Consider the following 17708-nt stretch of genomic DNA (forward strand, 5'->3'; position numbering starts at 1 on the left):
CAAACACCGATGGACTGGGAAATGAAGTCAAAAATCTCGTTCAGAGAAAACCACACTGCAGACAAACGGCGATTTTATCCGGGATGAAACCGAGAGAAAGAGGCGGCGAGATGAAAGCCTTTTCCTCCGAGTTTTGGAACCCCCTTCTGCACAGGAAAAGGTATTCTTTTAGCCAACATTTGCGTCAATTTTGCGCTGGTAAAATGGACGGGTTACCAAATTTGGACTCTAACTTCCCGATTTGGACGTGTTTCTATCTAATCTCCGCACAGAAATGCAAACTCCGAGGCAAAAATTTAACTTTTCAGTAACTTTTCGCACAGCAAAAGATGGGTGAAAAAGGCTTTCATCTGTCCGCCTTCTTCAATCACTTTTTGTAACAGAAAAATCGCAGTTTGTCTGCAGTGCCAGCCAGGCGATATCGGAGCTGTCGGAATGACCACGACGGCCAGTGACAGTGAGGTAGGTCATCGTGACGGTCACTGCCGTACCAGTCACCAACCGAGGCGCGACATGTCCATCTCTGGCCCATTTGTTTATTTTCATGCCAGTCATAATTAAGCAGCGTCTGGAGCTGTGCGATACTGGCACCAAGCAGAAGCAGACACGATAGATGCCAAACCTTCCCAAAACCACATCAAACAAACGGGAAACCACAAAACGATAATTTATTCCATCTCCAATGGACCAGAGAAAACAAACGCTCGGACTATAGCGTGAACACAGCTGTAAACCACAACGATAACAATGGGGTATACGAGCGTAGGCGAGATGCGTAGACAAACACAATCCCGGGTATGAGATAGGGTACAATGGGAGGAATAAGAACACTGGATATCAAAAGTCAGATCGAAATGTCATCTAGGACGTCGGTCCTCTTCATCGCATAGTCATCCATCACGGATGATTATACGTGCAATTAGAACAGGGTAACAGCAGCAGCAACGAATGCCACAGCCATCGCGAGCGCGCCTTGGGCACCGCCCACGGCACGCAGGCCAGCAGCGGCGTTGATCTCCGTCGTAGCGTTCGAGAAGGAGACGCTGGGGGTGTCCGTGGTCGTGTTCGACCCGTACACGTAGCTCGTGTCGTCCGAAGTGGGTGTGCTGGGGTCGTTGCAGGTGACGCTGACGGTGTCGACGTAGGCGTAGAAGTGGCCGGCCGAGGTATAGTCTGGGTCCTGCCAGTTGATCATACCACCCGCCCACTGGACCGTGCCCGCGGGCTCGGAGGAGATACCGGCAGGCCAGATGGAGAGTTGGATGCGCGAGGGGGTGTTCGGGTACTGCGAGACACCGTTGACGACGGTGTCGGAGGCTTTGAGCGTGCGGGTGACGTTGCCGTCAACGAGGAACTCGAGAGCATCCGGCTGCCAGTTGAGCTGTGAACGTAAATGAAAGGTTATTTATGGACGACCACGAGGGTTCAGATGAGACGTACGGTGAAGTCGTGCCAGTTCTCATAGGTGTCCGTGAGACCAGACTCGGTCACTCCGTTAGTCTTAGCGGCTATCGCAAGAGATAGTCTATCAGCATCAAGGGCGGGTTAGATCCCGGCACAGATACATACGGATGCTGCCCTGCCAGAAATAGTTGGTCTGGCCAGTGGTGGTTATGTTGCCGGGAAACTCCCAATCGATCTCGTCCTTGATGTCGCTCATCGTGATGAAGGCAGTCACGACACCCGCCCAGCGACCAGTCTTCACTAGATGAGAGAAGATACATATTAGAGATGTTTTTGGAAAGCACCATGCGGCTGGCCTGAGAATGCCGGCGCAGCAGGTTACCAGGGGGAGAAGTACGTACTCCTTGCAGTGATCTGGCCGTAATGGACGTAGCGCGTAGATGAAATGAGGGTTCCACCACCGTTCTCGGTGAGCAGCATGGCGAGGGCAGTTTGGCCGCCCGAGGTCGCATTCATGATGGTGCCTTGTTGGACGATCCAGTCTGGCGGAGGGGGTTCAGTGTGAGCTCACGACCTTGTGTGAGAATGTGTATGTACGCACCATACTCAGAGGCGTTGCCGTTGTAGTAAGTAGCATTGCTGAGAATGCGTGAGGTATCAGAGAGGGTATAGTTCTTGGACTCGCAGATGGGCATGGGCATGCAGGAGTCGACAGTGTTAGAGTAGAGCGGGTTGCATCCTCCGAGACAGTACTGCAGATCGTAGGTGAGAAAAATGGTAATGGTGACGAAGAGATTGACAGCGCACAGTTCCAGTGTTGCAGAAGCCGTATTCACCTGAAGATGTTTCAGCTTCCGCTACCATGTATGACCTGGATGGAGGTACTCACTGCAGCAAGGATAGTCGGAGCTACACTGGCTGGTAGCGTTACTACAAGGCTCGTGAGTAAACTCAGGATGTAGGATAAGTGCTGAAGACGACATACCAGGTCTGGCCTTGTGCGAGGGCCGGGGTGATGGCTGCCAGCAAGGGCAAAGCGGCAGCGATGAAAGCAGCGGTAAACATTTGTTTCGAGTTGTTTCGTCTGAGGTTCCTGCTTGTGTGGAGGAAAGCTCGAGCTGGGTGGTGGATAGGCACAAAGGAATGTGGGGAAGGAAAACGAATGAAAACGGCGAGGGTCGAGGAAGGGAAACTTGTGAGCGGGAAGTTGTGAAATGTGTGGGCGGTGTTACCGCGCCTGTCGCACCCCCATATCAACTGCCGCCCAATATTGCCATGCCGTCCCTGCCGAGAGCCGGAACAAGATCGGAGCTTATTTGGGATCCCATGCGATCAATATTTTTGGACTCGGCTTCCCACGGGCGAGGATAATCACCGTCAGTGCGATAGCACCGCCACCCAAACGCGTCTTCACGCGTCCTCTCATTGTACGACGCGCATCCACTCGTGACAGTTCTAGACAATATCGACGCGCTATGCCCCCAGCAAAGGAACCACAGAAGGCAAAGGCTACAGAGAACATGAAGCAGAAGAGTTTGATGTCCTTCTTCAATAAACCGGCGGACAAAAAGGCTGCGCCTGCGCCGGCCCCAGCCAAGGCTGTTAAAACCGGTCCTGCGGTCAAGAAGGAGTCTGTGTCGACTCAAGCTCTCAAGACACCGGATCCGAAAGCGAACATGATTCCTCGTGAGCCTCCCTCAAGCACAGCGAGCGCTCGCTCCTCGGACATGGATAGCAGTGTCAGGGCCTCTTCGCCTCTGCCTACCAGCGATACAATCGACGTAGACATGTTCTCCGATGACGATATGCCTATGAAGTCGACCGCTGTACGTGCTTTCCCTGCCCCGACTATTTTCAATAGCCCCTGCTTTCTCTCTCCCTCCCTGTTGTTATGCTGACGAATACATGCGCATATACCCAGAAACGCATCAAGCGAAAGCTTGTCCTTGGCTCAGATGAAGAGACCGAAGGGTACACAGGCGACAAAGGCTCTGCCACACTGTCGTCACCCGACTTCAGCGGTGGTTCTTCGCCTCTTCAAGGTGAGCGCTCGTTTCACGGCCGTAGCAACCTGCTCCACATGCATTGATACGCCCATGAATACGCTAACGCCACTTTACGTATTCTAGGCAGAGTGAAGAAGCGCCGCGTATCTGCAGCACTTTTCCTTGACGATGAGGACGAGGATGGAGAGGACAGCGAGCACGTCAAGTCGTTCTCGTCTCGCCTTTCAAGGTTCAAGAAATCGCCTGTCAAGTGTATGTTACGTTCGCGTTCGGGTAGCGTATATGCGTCACCTTACTTTGCCCTTGCAGCTGGCAAGAAATCTAAAGCCCGCTCAGACGACGACGATGGCGACTTTATCGTACCCGGCTCTGGCTCCGAGGACGAACGCCCCTCCTCCCGGGCCTCGGACCGCAGCTCCTCCTCTCGTCACACCACCGACGACGACGACGACGATACCGAACCTGAAACCAAGTCCAAGTCCAAGTCGAAAGCTAAAGCCGCGCCCAAACGGCCGCCGCTCACCAAGTCTAGCGCAGGCGGGAGCAGCACCGGGCTCAACGCCAACTCGTTCCTCACTGCCGCCGAGCGACGGGAGCAGAGCAAGAAAGAGGAGAAGACGTCAACGGAGGAACCGTTTAGCTTCCTGGTTGATGTTAGGGATGTACGTATCCATCAAGCACTCGGTCGTCTGTGCGTCGTGGTTGACTGACTGTGTGTGCAGAAAGATGGCATTAAGCCCGGTGAGCCGGGTTATGATCCAAGGACGCTGTATGTTCCAAAGAGCGCGTGGAAGCAGTTTACGCCGTTCGAAAAGCAGGTGAGTGTATGCCCTTTGCTAATATGAGATGGCTGATCATACTTCTATAGTTCTGGGAGGTGAGTAGCGCGCATGTATAGAAGGTAAAACACGATTCTGAAGCCTACCATTGTAGATCAAGCAAAACCACTTTGATACCGTAAGTCTTGTACACACATAACAACCAGAGTGCAGCTAATATTGAACCGTCGCTGTAGGTTCTCTTCTTTCAAAAAGGGTACGTCCTCATACCCCCACAGGCTCTCTTTCCATCTCACCCCTAACTCGCTTCGCAGCAAATTTCTGGAGGCAAGGTCTTACCAGGAATCAGTATTCTATCGTAGCTAACGACATATTCAGCTGTATGAAGACGATGCACGCATTGGACATCGCGAGTTCGACCTCAAGCTCACGCATCGAGTCAAAATGTCCATGGTCGGCGTTCCAGAGATGTCGTTCAACTTCTGGGCTGCGTGCGTGCTTCATCTTGTGTCGTTTGTTAAGCGTATCTATATCATTATATTGCCAGAAAATTCCTGGGCAAAGGATACAAGGTTGGTCGCGTAGACCAGGCAGAGACGGCACTTGGTGCCGAGATGCGTCTCGCCAAGTCCAAGGGAGAAGACGGAGGCAAGGACAAGATTGTCAGACGGTGCGCCGTCCCTCATGTCCCGTCAAGTTTATCTATGCGCTGAACTATTGTTCTATCCAGCTCGCTCAACAAGGTCTTCACCAACGGCACACTCGTCGACGACGACCTTCTCACGGACGAGCAAGCTGGCCACTGCATTTCCCTGCGCGAGCTTCCGCCCGTGTCTACCTCTGCAAAACCGAGCTTTGGCGCGTGCGTGCTGGACAGCGCGACTTCGCAGTTCAACTTGAGTTTCTTCGAGGATGACGTATGCTTGACCCGACTCGAGACGCTCGTGAGGCAGCTGAGGCCGAAAGAGGTCGTGTTCACCAAGGTACGCGGAGAGCTCCCGGAAGATATGTCATTGATAGATTTACTGATGCGATTATCGTGGTATTGTACAGGGCAACCTCTCGGTCGCTACGACCCGTCTTCTTAAGGCCATTCTTCCCGCGGCATGTCTCTGGACGAGCTTGCGAGACGTCGAGGGATACGACTACGACCAGACCCTTACGGAGCTTAACACCATGTTCGGCCCCGGGTCCTCCGCGAATGAGGACGAGACGATGGATGCAGATGATGGCGACAGCGCACTGTCAAGCGCCATTCCGCAGGAGATCCGCGATATGGCGAGCTGCAGATCGGCGATTGAGGCGCTGGGTGCTATGGCTTGGTATGTTGATGCTCCGTTCATTGAAGCGAGTACTTTCATTCACGACTAATGCCTTGGATCAGGTACTTGAAGCAGCTCAACATCGACCGCGACCTGCTCACGATGCGCAACTTCAACGTGTATGATCCGATGAAGCGGGGGCAGAACTTGGTGTTGGATGGGCAAACGCTTGCCCATGTCGAGGTGAGACTTCGGCTGCATCTAACCGATAAAGCTCCTAACTTGTGGTTTCTCGTTTAGGTGCTTATGAATACCGAAGGAAACGACGACGGCTCGTTGCACAAGATGCTCAACCGATGCATCACACCGTTTGGTGAGCTTTTCTTCGCTTGTATCTTAACCTTTCGCTAACATTATATGCACATCTGACAAGGCAAACGTCTCTTCCGGATCTGGCTCTGTGTTCCTCTGCGCGACGTCAAGGATATTAACTCTAGGTAAGCTCGCATACTCCTTGAGTCGCCTTGCGACTGGTAGTTTCTGGCCCTGATAATACATGCTAGACTCGACGCTGTCTCCGATCTAATGGAGCATCCGACATTCGAGCAGGCCTTCTCCGAACTCGTGAAGGGCATGCCCGATCTTGAACGTATCGTTTCGCGGATACACGCCAAGAACTGCAAAGTCAAGGACTTCATCAAAGTTTTGACGGTGCGTTCACCCCAACTGCTCGATCACATCGCAAGTGCTGAGTGGCCCGGTGATAGTCGTTCAAGAAGCTGAGCAAGGGCTTTGCTAAACTCGCCGATACATCTGAAGAGTTTGAGTCGAAGACGATTCTCGGCCTGCTTAGGTCTGCGCCCGACTTAGAACCGCATATTGACAACGTGGAGTCGCGGTACACGGTCGATAAAGGTAGGTGTGATCTCAGACCGGTAGGTAAACATGTCCTCGAGCGCTTATATTGCTCCCAGACGCAGATATGCTTCTCCCCGTCGAAGGCAAAGACGACGTCTACGATGAGGTCATGTGCGAAATCGGGGAACTGGAGAAGGAGCTCGAAGGGGAGCTCAAGAAGTTCCAGAAGAAGTTAGGTATACCGTTGACGTGGTGGCATAGTGCTATTGGCAACAAGGTAAGCCCCTTTTTGTTTCTGTCTAGACGTTTTGTCGAACCCTCACGTTCGCGATGCCTTAGGAAATATACCTCGTCCAAACAAAACCTGGTGACGATGTACCTGACAACTGGGTCAAGAATGGCGGAACGAAGGTGAGTCTCTATGCTCTGGACATCAGCCAAGCTGGTTAGCTCAAGGACTTCTAAAGAACGCTGTTCGTTACGTCGTACCCTCCCTACAAGCGACCATCCGTAGACTCAAAGAAGCACGCGAGAACCGCGGTACGGCAGTCAAAGAATTTAAGAACCGGCTCTTCGCCGAGTTCGACGCGGACCGCGGAGTATGGCTTCGTGCCGTGCGCGTGCTCGCAGAGCTTGACTGTCTGTTCAGCCTCTCCAAGTCGTCGAGTGCGCTCGGTGAGCCCATGTGTCGGCCCGAGTTTGTCGAAGGGGACGCTGCGAGCATGGAGTTTGAGGAGCTCCGTCATCCAACGCTCTCGCTTCTGAAGGATACGTTCATTCCGAACGATGTGAAGCTTGGAGGGGAGGTTGGGAGGATCGCGCTGTTGACAGGTGAGTCATGCATGTCAGTAATATATGAGTAAGTTGCTGACTATATCCTAGGTCCTAACATGGGGTAAGCATAACGGTGTGAATTCTTCAGCCGTTCTCTGACACTGATTTCTCCGGCATGCAGTGGCAAATCGACAGTACGTATCTCACTTATTCTTCCTTATATATTATGCTAACATTCACACAGGTGATGCGTATGACGGCGACTGGTGTGGTGAGTAGATTACCTTACCGTAGCGAACACTCGTCATAATCGCTATTCCAGATCATGGCGCAGCTTGGCATGTTTGTGCCTGCGAAATCTGCAAGGTACGTATTTTCTTCGTTCCACAGGCTGTTCTGACTTGAAGATGTAGAATATGCCCTGTGGACGCCATACTGACACGCATGGGAGCTTACGACAGCATGTTCTCAAACGCTAGTACATTCAAGGTTGAGCTTGACGAGTGGTATGCATATTCTTGTAATGTGAAAGGGCCTTCTCTCACACCCTGCAGCTGCAAGATCCTCCGTGACGCTACGCCTAGGTCTCTGGTGATTTTGGATGGTAAGTCTTGTCCTACCAACTAAGAACGCTTACTGAAGGTACTTCTAGAACTCGGTCGCGGAACCTCGACATACGTAAGTCTACTGAGGCTGTTGTCATAACTGACTCGAATGTTGACAATGTGATTCAGGATGGCATGGCGATTGCAGGCGTAAGTATAACCACTTTACGTCTGAGATCTCGGGAGCTCACTATGTATACAGGCTGTCTTGCACCAGCTTGCGACTCACACGTTGCCTCTTACATTCTTTGCGACCCACTACGGTTCGCTTACCGATGACTTTGCGTACCACCCTAACATCCGCAATATGCACATGTCAACCCTCGTAGACGACGAAAAACGCGAGGTAAGAGCTTCTTGATTCATCACTTCTTATCAAAGCGGTACTGACGTTTTCGCAAGCTTGTCTTCCTTTACAAACTTGTCGACGGCGTTGCTACGGGTTCCTTCGGAACTCATGTCGCCAATTTGGCTGGTGTGCCGTCGTCCGTTGTGGAGCGTGCAGACGTGGTCTCGAAGGACTTCGCAAAGCAATTTAAGGCGAAGCTCGAAGACCGTCAAAAGAAATCCCTTTCTTCGAAGATTCCGCTCGTCGCGCAGGCAGACTTCGCATACCTCCTGAGTCTGGCGACGGGCAAACTGTCACTACCGGACGATCCCTACAAGCAAGCACATCTGCTGAAAGGGGTAAAAGAGGCGCTGGGTCGTGCTCTGCAGAAATAGTTGAACTGTCTCCGCTTGTCGTTTTTGCTCTGTACGCTTTGCTAATGTTACATACCTGCCTCTTAAGTAGTCATTCATATACTCATCTTAATCGCTATGTACATGTCCTTCGGATAGACCTTGACCGTTAAACTACTGGATTCTATGCAATGTCTTTGGTCCCGCTGCTTGCTAACATCAACGCCATCCACCTTTACTACCTAGTAGATGACCAGTTATACCGACTGACCTTGTCTCGCTGACTGGACGGGTTGGCTGTAGAGCTCAGTGTAGCTCTTCATTCTGAATGAACAATGCCGCTAAGCATGGAAGAATATCATCCTTACACTCTGTCTTTCGTACGTAGGTTGAAGATGATTGGTATGATTACGTGGTGTTGAGACGCGACAGAAACAACAGCATGACGTATGAGATGAGACGCGAGTTGACCGGCCCTAAAGCTCATGGCCATTCTCACGATATAGTGAAACACCGTCAGCGCTTCAACGTCGAGAAGAGCCAGCGAAGACATTCCCTTCAGTTTGCAGAACCTTAACACTTCTCAAAACGCGCCAGTGTACAAACACATTGTCAGTTTCTTTCTTTGATCATTCTGACGCGGTTACCCACTTTCGGTTCTTGTAGACAATGCACAAAGCTTTAGAAGTGTCCGAAATCGTGTATTACATCTTTGGATACTTTCGATGGCCGTTCAACGATCGGCCCCTCTTGGCTCTAGCGTGCACCTGTCAGATGTTCAAAGATCCCGCGCTCGATCTACTATGGGAACTTTGCTTCTACCTTCCTCGTCTTGTCAGCGCTCTACCGAGCCATGCCGTTGTACGGGACGAACAGAACAATGTCGTGAGTTTGATCTCTCTTACTACTCTCTGAAAAATGTCCCCTAAAATATTGTCTCTTATTACGCGAACTTGTGAAGGTGGACATCCGGCCCCTAACAAGAGAAGAATGGACGAGGTTTCACACATATTCAGCTCGTATCCGCGAAGTCGGCATTTCAGAATGGGGCCCCACGTCAAACGCCTTACTCGCCCTCTTGGCCGCTCCTCCCGCATATATCGGACGCGCGTTTCCTAAGCTTCGACGGATCGTTATACAAGAGTTGAAGGGGCAGCTGTATTTCCCCGATTACCGTTTCTTGCTAGGGCCTCTTGTCAACTGCGTGGATCTCAGGCTCGGGGAAATCCCTTCTGAGAACGATGCTTTGACGCAATCAATCATCCAATCTATTCCAGAAGTGTGTCCCAAGCTCCGGTACTTGGCAGTCTCATGGTCCTCTCGCACGCCTCCTCCTTGGGCCAGCCAGGTTGTCTCGGAGGCCGTCTCTCGCTTAGACTCCCTTTGGACCCTCCGATGCCCAGCTCTGAACACTTGTGCAATAATGCACGTGAGCCAGCTGCGCTCTATGGAGGCCTTAGCCCTCGACTTGTTTCCGCCATCTGGTTCATTGTCCTCTAATTCCGGTACCGCTGCTATCTATGAGTTCTCTGGCCTTTACTCTCTGGATTTGACAGCCAAAACAATGGATAAAGCGGCGATATTTCTGCGGCAGCTCACGAGTCTTCCCGATTGCCTCACCATCAATCTCGGCGCCTCGCCGCATGTTTCAGAGGTGGAATCTTTCATTGGCTATCTTGACGGTCGTCATAACCGGGATTTTGACGGCCTCACCCTTCGAGGCCGACATGGATACGTTGAGCCCATTAGCTCAATCCCCGATCCTGGTCCCCCAGTCACGTTGCAAATCCTTCGCCCCCTCTTACAGTACCAATGGCTTCGCACGCTTGAAATCGAAATGCCAAGTCCAATCCATCTCACAGACGCAAATATCGAGGACATGACTATTGCGTGGCCATATCTCCAAACGTTTACGCTAAACCAGCACCACGGATGGGGCGCTTCATCCGCTACCATCAAGAGCTTGTATAACTTCATTTGGTACTGCCAAGACTTGGAGTACCTCGGCATGTCGATCGACGCATCTCAACTTTGTGATGCTCCGGAGAATATGCCAGCCGACGGATACTCCAACAAACATCTGGTACACTTACAACTCGGTGACTCACGCGTCAGGGATCCCGCTGTACTTGCACTTGTCCTGTCAACGATTTTCACCTCGAAATTCCTTTACGTTTGTTTCTCTGCTGGAGCATCGTTCCAGGGGGAGGAGTACAACACTGGGCACTCGATGGCACTCGCAGACTGCATTGAGGAAGTGAGAGAGAGAGAGGCGGAGGGAATAACAGACGAGGAAAGCTGGCCGCCCCCGCAGGACGTCGTTAAGAGACTAAGGAAAACCTTTAAAAGGTCGTTGAGAAGGCGGTCGGATTCCTAGGCTTCATCATATATTCAATCCGTCTGTAGATTCACTGTATTGATAGTAAAAGAAATTATGACATGCCATACTGTACCAATGTTAAGCGGTCCATATAAAACGCTGACCAACCGTTTATCGACAACCTTCAAAACTCGACTCGGCAGCTGTTATCAATACGAAGCAAGGCACAGTGCATGCAATAAGTAGTCTATTGTTTCCCCATTATATTACGAGCTATACACTCACGCAACATCGCCGAAGGAACAACGCTGCCGTAAGTAATAGTAGGGTTTGCATATCCATAGGACGAACATAAATGTTAAGAGGCAGGAAATGAGTACTGAGTCTCGACCGGCCCTTATGTTTGTATCGTTTCCCACGACATGGCAGCTGAGACAACGGTCAAGTCTGGTCAAGTGTCGTCACAGCAGATGTTTGCCCAACGTTCGCATTGAGCACAGTCCACCAACATAGCTAGTGCTTACCTCGGGCAGGTCTTACTAGTTGGTACCGAACGTGAATCCGACTTCTTTCTCAAGAGCTTGCTCACAGAACTAGCGGTACGATATTGTTGATTTCTGAGTCTTTCCTTGCTCATTCCGATTTCACTGACCACCACTGGGTCAACTGTAGGCGATGCACAGAACTCTCACTATTTCTGAGATCCTGTATCGGATATTCACATACTGTACCATTTCGACCTTAAGTTCTGTCCCGTGTCCCATAGACATGGGAACAGAACTTAAGACACGGGACAGTCCCATACACCAGGACCTTCGGGAACTTAAGTAGGGGACAGTAGGTAGAACCACAAAATAGACTTATATATGCCCAATGCATTCAACTACACAAGTGAAACTATAGCCTAATGCCCTAAGAACCCGCCATACTTCTTGTTAGATACACGGCGACGCTTGCCGCGACCGGATTCCTTCCCCTCAGGCACGTGGACAGTGCTCGTGTCTACATCAGCTTCATCTGCAATGCCTGGCGCAGATGCCGACATTGCCGTGCCATTGGTAGAGGACGGATCGAGGATCCGGCGCAAAAGGTCAACGGGCTCCATCCAGGAGTCGTCATCAGTGTCCTCTGCATCGGAAAAGGGGTTGTCCTCGTTGGGTGAGTTGCTGGCATGTTGAGCGTTGGTAGTGCTAGCGTCGGTGCTCGTAGAAGAGGAGATGCGAGCCCACAGGGCTGGATCAGACCCGGGGATGTCTCGAAGGAGGCGAAGGGCAGTATTGCTGGTCAGAGACTCGAAAGAGAGGCTAAGGCCGCCTCTGACTTCGCAACGAGAGAAGGCCTGTAGATACATTTTGTGTTAGATGTGTATGGCAGAAAAAAAACGCAGACTGCTCACCTTGCGAACAAGATCAGGTTGATCAATGGCCTTCCAAGCCTTTACGCCCCATGAAACAGAGCGATCGCGTAAGGTGCCGATGCGAGTGTCAATCTTGAGAGCTGACTCATCATTGGCCTCGAGGTGAGCAAGAGCTTCGTCGACTGTGTCTTGAAGCTGCGACTTCTTGATGGCGAGCTTGTATGCACGCTGGATGCCGACATCGCAGGGCTGAGCGCTGCCGGTGGTTCCGCCTGGGATGTAATGAAGACGGATCCATGGCCAGCGGGTGTGCACTAAGTCACAAAACGGCCGGCCTCGATGCACAGACCAGCAGTCCAGAAGGACTGCGCACTCCTGGTCATCCTCGTAATTGAGACGACGCTTCTGCTCTTCGAAGTAGGGGGCAATGATGCATTCGAAGTATTGCTCCATCGACGCGAGATCCGACCAGTAGTTCCTTGGGTTCCAGGAGTAGACGAACCCAAGACAAGAGGCCTCGTCCCTGAGTGGCGACCTGGAGGAGGGAACAGAGCGCTCGGTCGCCCCCTTGTAGATGAACTGAGTCGGAAGGGGAGTACCTGATGCTGAGATACCGACGACAGCTGTGAAAGCACGCTTTTCGTCCTTGCCAACAACGTCGACTTGTCGTGAGCCTTGCACGTCAAATGTCCTCGTGTTGTGGTCTGACATAACCACCTGCGTCTGATCAAAGTTGACGACGAGGTCAGAGTGGCGGATGCCGGAGTCGCGAAGGGTGAGGGCGAGTCGAAGGAAGAGTTCGTAAATTTGTTGTTCGGCGTCATCAGGCGTTTTCTGTGCAGCACAAGTCGAGGTTCGAGGGACCCAGCGTAGATTTGCAAATATGAACTTGCGGACGAAGGAATCGGAACAGATGAATGGCCTCTTGTCGGGGCCAGTCGCCTGGAAAAGCTCGGGGGCGTGATGAGTGATCATCGCAATCATTAAGCCTCGCGTCGAAGCAAGATCGATTGGGATCCCTGCAGTGCGAAGACTCTGCAGGCGATGCACCATCACTTCCACAAGATCGGGATAGTCATCCTGTAGATAGAATAAATAAGAATAGAATTAGCAAAAATCGAAGAAGAACTCACCAGGATGCCATTACGAGTGACGATGCTGTGAGGGCGATTCCCCAGAGCCACGCGCTCGAGAACGCTGGCTTTCCAGCGTGGAGGTTCATTCAGTGGTCGCTCGATCCAGCGCCCAATGACTTGACGGGTGATAGCGGTGAACTGCTGTGGATTGGAAAGGTGGAGATGAGCCGCAATCCGCTTCGGAGACCAGTCACCGCCAATGGTATGAGCAGCATTGTCAATCTGCTGGAAGACGATCGGGTGGGTCCAGTTGTAGCGTGTTGCGTCGATTGCATCATGCTGTCGTTTACGTCCTGTAGGCCCCTTGGGTTGTGATTCCCTGAACTGACGGTATGGGCGCGTCTGCTCGGCAGTGGGGTCTGGGATGTCGGTGAAGGTGGTTGGCTGGGCAGCTGGCGGCGGTGGCGATGGGATTGTCACTGTCACGGTGACGGTTGCAGGCTGTGTGTCCTGTGTCGCAGCTCTCTGTATTATACAATAAGTAAAGAACAAAATGATAAGATATCAGACGCACCTTATTTGCCCGTTGACGCTTGCGATATGCCCTCTTCCTGATGCGCTCTTTCTCCCTCTTCTTCTCCCTCCGAGTGGCTTCCTGAAGACGAGCAAGGTGCTCAGAATGCTTGAGCTGATCCTGCTCGTCTGCGATACGATCCAGCTTTGTTTTGATGCGGGTGGCCTCAAGCTCTTCGCGAGAAACAGATGGGAAAAACATATTGAGCTTCGACTGCGAGAGAGACTTCGACCTTGGAGGAAGGTTAAAACAACAAGGAGGAAAGTTGTCGTCATCATCGTCCTCGCTGTCTGTGTCATCGTCCGAGGAGTCAGTGACCGACATCAAGTCGGGCAGGGAGTCCGACTCATAACCCGAGTCCGAGATCAGGTCGGATATGTCATCAGCGTCGAGGGATTGGGTCTCCATGTATGGTGGGAGATCGAAAGGTAAGGATGAAGAGGGAGGGGCATGAGGAAGAGGGGCAGAGGAAGGAGAGCTGTCACCGGAGCGGCTACCATCGAATCGAGAGCAAACAATGGTGTCAGGAAGCCCAAGGTCCTGCTTTGTAGAGTTAGCACTGCTGCATTAAAAATAGATAACAATAGAAGCTCACCGAGTGATGTTGCGCAAGGAGCAGTGCATATTCGACACGCTCGTAGTCCTTGGTCGTCGGAGACCATGGGCGGACCTTCGTGAACATTGCCCGCTCAATTGTGTTGAGCGTGACAATCCCACACGAATATCCATCGTCCTGTATCGAGTGAGGGAGGCTTGCGATGGGTGACTGGAGATCAATGCCGATTTTTGCAGCAAAGCGACGACAGCCCTCAATGTCGGCTGGTCGAAGGGAGTCTTCGGGATATGAGCTGAGTGAATCACCCACAGAGAGTTGACCAGACCGTGCGTCAAGGGAAACAGCAACGTAGTGGTCAAGGATGGGGTCATGGAATGCAGTGAGGATGCCGTCGGCCTCTCTGCGACGGATCTTGCTAGCGATGCGCTGGAGATGTGAGAGATTTCCCGCATTGGGGGAGTCAAAGTCAGTCCATGAGACCGTGTCACAGATGGGGTGCTCGAAAGGAACCTGGAAATCGAGAGTATCAATGAGGAAGTTGCATTGAAGGGGGTGCACGTGTGCCCAGTCGCCAATCATTTCGAGAAGGGCATCGAGCAGGGATCCTGGGATGTAGCGATCCGAGAAGAGGTCAGCAAGGTCAGTGGCGTGGACCCTGCCGATGCGTGCATTCCAGCCGACACAGTCGAAGAAAGTGTCAACTGCAGGGGGGATGTGGGCGAAAATGGAAGGGGCTGGATGCGAGAGAAGCTTGGTTGTGCACCAATCGCGCGCGCTCGCCCATTTACCTACAAAGAAGAGCTGGTCAAATAAGCGATGCAATAGATTAGGTTATGACTTACCCTTGGCACAGACGGCAGAAACAACCATGTACCACCAGGCTGCGAGCCAGAGTGGTGCATAAATCACCTCGCCATGGTGCTCGAGGCGAATGCTCCGGGAGCCGTGGCCCCACTCCTCTCGGAGCGTAGCCTTGCTGAGACGTGAGGCTAGACGAGGGATGGGAATAGAAAGGTAGTCAAACGGGATGGATTGGGGAGCACGGGGAGAGAAGAGATGGGCTTGGATTGAAGGGGAAGCCGACAAGCTCATGACAGGCAGCGTGGTGTTGAGGAGCTCCGTGGCAGAGGCGTCATCGTCGAGCACAAAGCTGCGTGCTTCTTCAGGAATTTCGATGGAAGCCGCAAATTCGGACATCTCGGGGCGAGGGTGCAAGCACATGGTAGGCGATATGATTAGAATAGGGGATAAGGAAGGAATTAGAACGAGTGAGGGGGAGAGTATTAAGCAGATGAAGAGAGATACGAAAACGAGGGTTTATGAGTTAAACGAGTGAGCGATGAGAGTTGGTCGAATGGATGGGCTCTGTTGAAAGTCGAGGGATGAGCAAGCCTTTTATACAAGCTACAGGGGACCAGTCGCCACAAGAAACCTACTGCAGCGAGTAAAGCCGAGCAACTGCAGGAGAAAACGAGTCAGTCACAAGCCGTGCATGCTGTCGCACACAGCCAAGTATGTCTTGCTTGTGAGCGACAGCTTGCATGACAAGGGCAACGAGGCTGGCGCGAGGTTAGAGGAGAGGGCAAAGGAGAGACATACGACGTGCGAGCCCATCGGGTGGAGTTCTAAGTGAGACATCGTTGATCACGATCGGGCCCAAGGCATTATCTATATTTGTCCCAAACCTATGTGCCTGGGACACCCCGGCCCGAAACCGCGAACAATGTCCCACCTTCACCGGGACGCAGGAACTAAGTTTTGGGACATACTAATAAGGAAGGAGCGTTGAAACTCCGGTATCTCACGCCACCGGGAACTTAAGGTCGAAATGGTACAGTACTTCCAATGGAAATACGACGACCAAACCCTGGCGTGTCTCGCGCGCACCTGCAAAACATTCAAAGATCCTGCGCTTGATCTGCTATGGGAGTTCTGCTTTCAACTTCAGCATCTCATCCACGTTTTACCAGACCATGTCGTTATGCGCGACTCAGCGGATGACGTTGTGAGTTACTGCTCTTAGTGCTCTCTATGTGGCATGTCCTCAGTGATTCATTCCTATGGCATGGATTTACAAAGGTTGGTATCCAGCCGTTGACGACCGAAGAATGGACAAGGTTTCATACATATACAGCTCGTGTCCGCGAAGTCAGCATCTCAGAATGGGAGCCCACCCCAAACCCTTTCATCACGTTCTTAGCCGCTCCACCCGCGCATATCGACCGCACGTTTCCCAAGCTCAGACGCATCCTGATCCAAGAGTCCAAGGGACAACTGCGTATCCCTGACTACCATTTCTTGCTAGGCCCGTTCGTCGAATGCGTGGACCTCAGACTCGGGGAAAACCCGTCCGTAAATGACGCTCTGACGGAGTCAATCATCCGCTCGGTTCCCGAAGTTTGCTCCAAGCTCATGGATTTCAGTGTCACGTGGTACTCTCATACGCCCCCTCCGTGGTCGCCCCAGGCTATTTCAGAAACCGTTGTTCGCATAGATCATTTCAAAACACTCCAGTGCCCAGCTCCAAGCTCTCACGTAATTATGCATATCAATCAGCTTCCCTCACTCGGAGTCCTCGTCCTGAATCCGCTGCCCCTATATGATGCTGCTGCCTCCAAGACAGGTGAAATCTCCATCTACGACTTTGCTAGTCTGTATTCGCTACAGATGACAACAGACGGCTTCGACGCAATCACAGCGTTTGTGCGGAGGCTAAAGAACCTTCCAGATACCGTTACCATCTACCTTGGGACCTCGCCACAGCCTTCAGCTTTGGAGAATTTCTTCGGCTACCTCGGCAATTTCCACAATCGAGATTTTGACAGCCTCACCCTTCGCAAGGAGTCATCGCAAGTTGAGGTTATCAGCGATATGGATGATCCCGGCCCCCCTATTACGCTGCAAACTCTCCGCCCTCTCCTACAGTGCGACGGGCTTTACACACTCGACATCACAGTGACGAGCCCCATTTCTCTCACAGACACAGATATCAGAAACATGTCTCTCGCTTGGCCTAATCTTCGAATATTTGCACTGAACGAGAGTAACGGATGCACTAGAAAAATATTCCAATACAATTTGCCAATTTAGTTAAAATACCATGGCCGAGTAGTTTAAATAATCTTCGCATACCTGTCCGAAAATTATCCGATCCAGGCACCGAGTTTTATTTAAAATAAAGTTTGTGAAAGTATGCTGATGATTCTGTGACGGGTGACAACAGATATTTAAAATACAATCTGGTATAGCAGCCGAGTCATGAACCGGACTGGGCTGTCAAAGGTGGGTCAGAATCTGAGCCGATTGCGGATTTTTGACAGCCCAGAAAGGCTATTAGCCAATAAAAATATGAGAAAAGAAAAATCAAGCAATTTTCATTAGGCAGCAAACCATTAATCAAACGCCTGTCAAACGCCTGTCAAACACCTGTCAAACGCCCGGCAAACGCCACTCAAA

The 17708-nt window shown here is 51.7% G+C and overlaps 5 protein-coding genes across 5 annotated transcripts; 3 read left to right on the forward strand and 2 right to left on the reverse strand.

Moving 5' to 3' along the window:
- Window positions 1-644: 644 nt before the first annotated feature.
- On the reverse strand, window positions 645-2612 carry CONPUDRAFT_83959 (glycoside hydrolase family 16 protein). Its single transcript, XM_007773451.1, has 8 exons — window positions 2390-2612; window positions 2294-2334; window positions 2212-2240; window positions 2006-2156; window positions 1806-1946; window positions 1570-1704; window positions 1441-1508; window positions 645-1381 (listed from the first exon to the last, which is right to left on the reverse strand). The coding sequence occupies exons 1-8, from the start codon at window positions 2467-2469 to the stop codon at window positions 920-922; spliced, it is 1107 nt and encodes a 368-aa protein (XP_007771641.1). The 5' UTR covers window positions 2470-2612; the 3' UTR covers window positions 645-919.
- A 267-nt stretch (window positions 2613-2879) lies between these two features.
- CONPUDRAFT_156614 (DNA mismatch repair protein Msh6) lies at window positions 2880-8411 on the forward strand (the record flags this gene model as incomplete). The annotated part of the gene is made up of 31 exons (XM_007773452.1): window positions 2880-3230; window positions 3326-3446; window positions 3534-3662; window positions 3720-4072; window positions 4133-4228; window positions 4279-4287; window positions 4344-4367; window positions 4426-4445; window positions 4504-4537; window positions 4568-4680; window positions 4737-4859; window positions 4920-5172; window positions 5243-5526; window positions 5574-5694; window positions 5752-5824; window positions 5885-5948; window positions 6015-6162; window positions 6219-6366; window positions 6426-6586; window positions 6649-6720; window positions 6777-7140; window positions 7192-7204; window positions 7265-7277; window positions 7328-7354; window positions 7406-7449; window positions 7497-7589; window positions 7638-7687; window positions 7736-7761; window positions 7818-7838; window positions 7891-8034; window positions 8091-8411. The coding sequence occupies 31 exons, from the start codon at window positions 2880-2882 to the stop codon at window positions 8409-8411; spliced, it is 3813 nt and encodes a 1270-aa protein (XP_007771642.1).
- A 732-nt stretch (window positions 8412-9143) lies between these two features.
- Window positions 9144-10746, forward strand: CONPUDRAFT_156615 (uncharacterized protein; the record flags this gene model as incomplete). Its single annotated transcript, XM_007773453.1, has 2 exons — window positions 9144-9254; window positions 9331-10746. The coding sequence occupies 2 exons, from the start codon at window positions 9144-9146 to the stop codon at window positions 10744-10746; spliced, it is 1527 nt and encodes a 508-aa protein (XP_007771643.1).
- A 1561-nt stretch (window positions 10747-12307) lies between these two features.
- On the reverse strand, window positions 12308-12919 carry CONPUDRAFT_37153 (uncharacterized protein; the record flags this gene model as incomplete). Its single annotated transcript, XM_007772898.1, has 1 exon — window positions 12308-12919. A coding segment is annotated over one exon (612 nt), but the record flags the coding sequence as incomplete, so codon positions are not given.
- A 3393-nt stretch (window positions 12920-16312) lies between these two features.
- CONPUDRAFT_156617 (uncharacterized protein) lies at window positions 16313-17342 on the forward strand (the record flags this gene model as incomplete). The annotated part of the gene is made up of 2 exons (XM_007773454.1): window positions 16313-16331; window positions 16387-17342. 2 exons carry the CDS (start codon window positions 16313-16315, stop codon window positions 17340-17342), a joined length of 975 nt encoding a protein of 324 aa, XP_007771644.1.
- Between the last annotated feature and the right edge of the window lie 366 nt (window positions 17343-17708).

This window comes from Coniophora puteana, assembly GCF_000271625.1.
Source record: "Coniophora puteana RWD-64-598 SS2 unplaced genomic scaffold CONPUscaffold_10, whole genome shotgun sequence".
Lineage (NCBI taxonomy): Eukaryota > Fungi > Basidiomycota > Agaricomycetes > Boletales > Coniophoraceae > Coniophora > Coniophora puteana.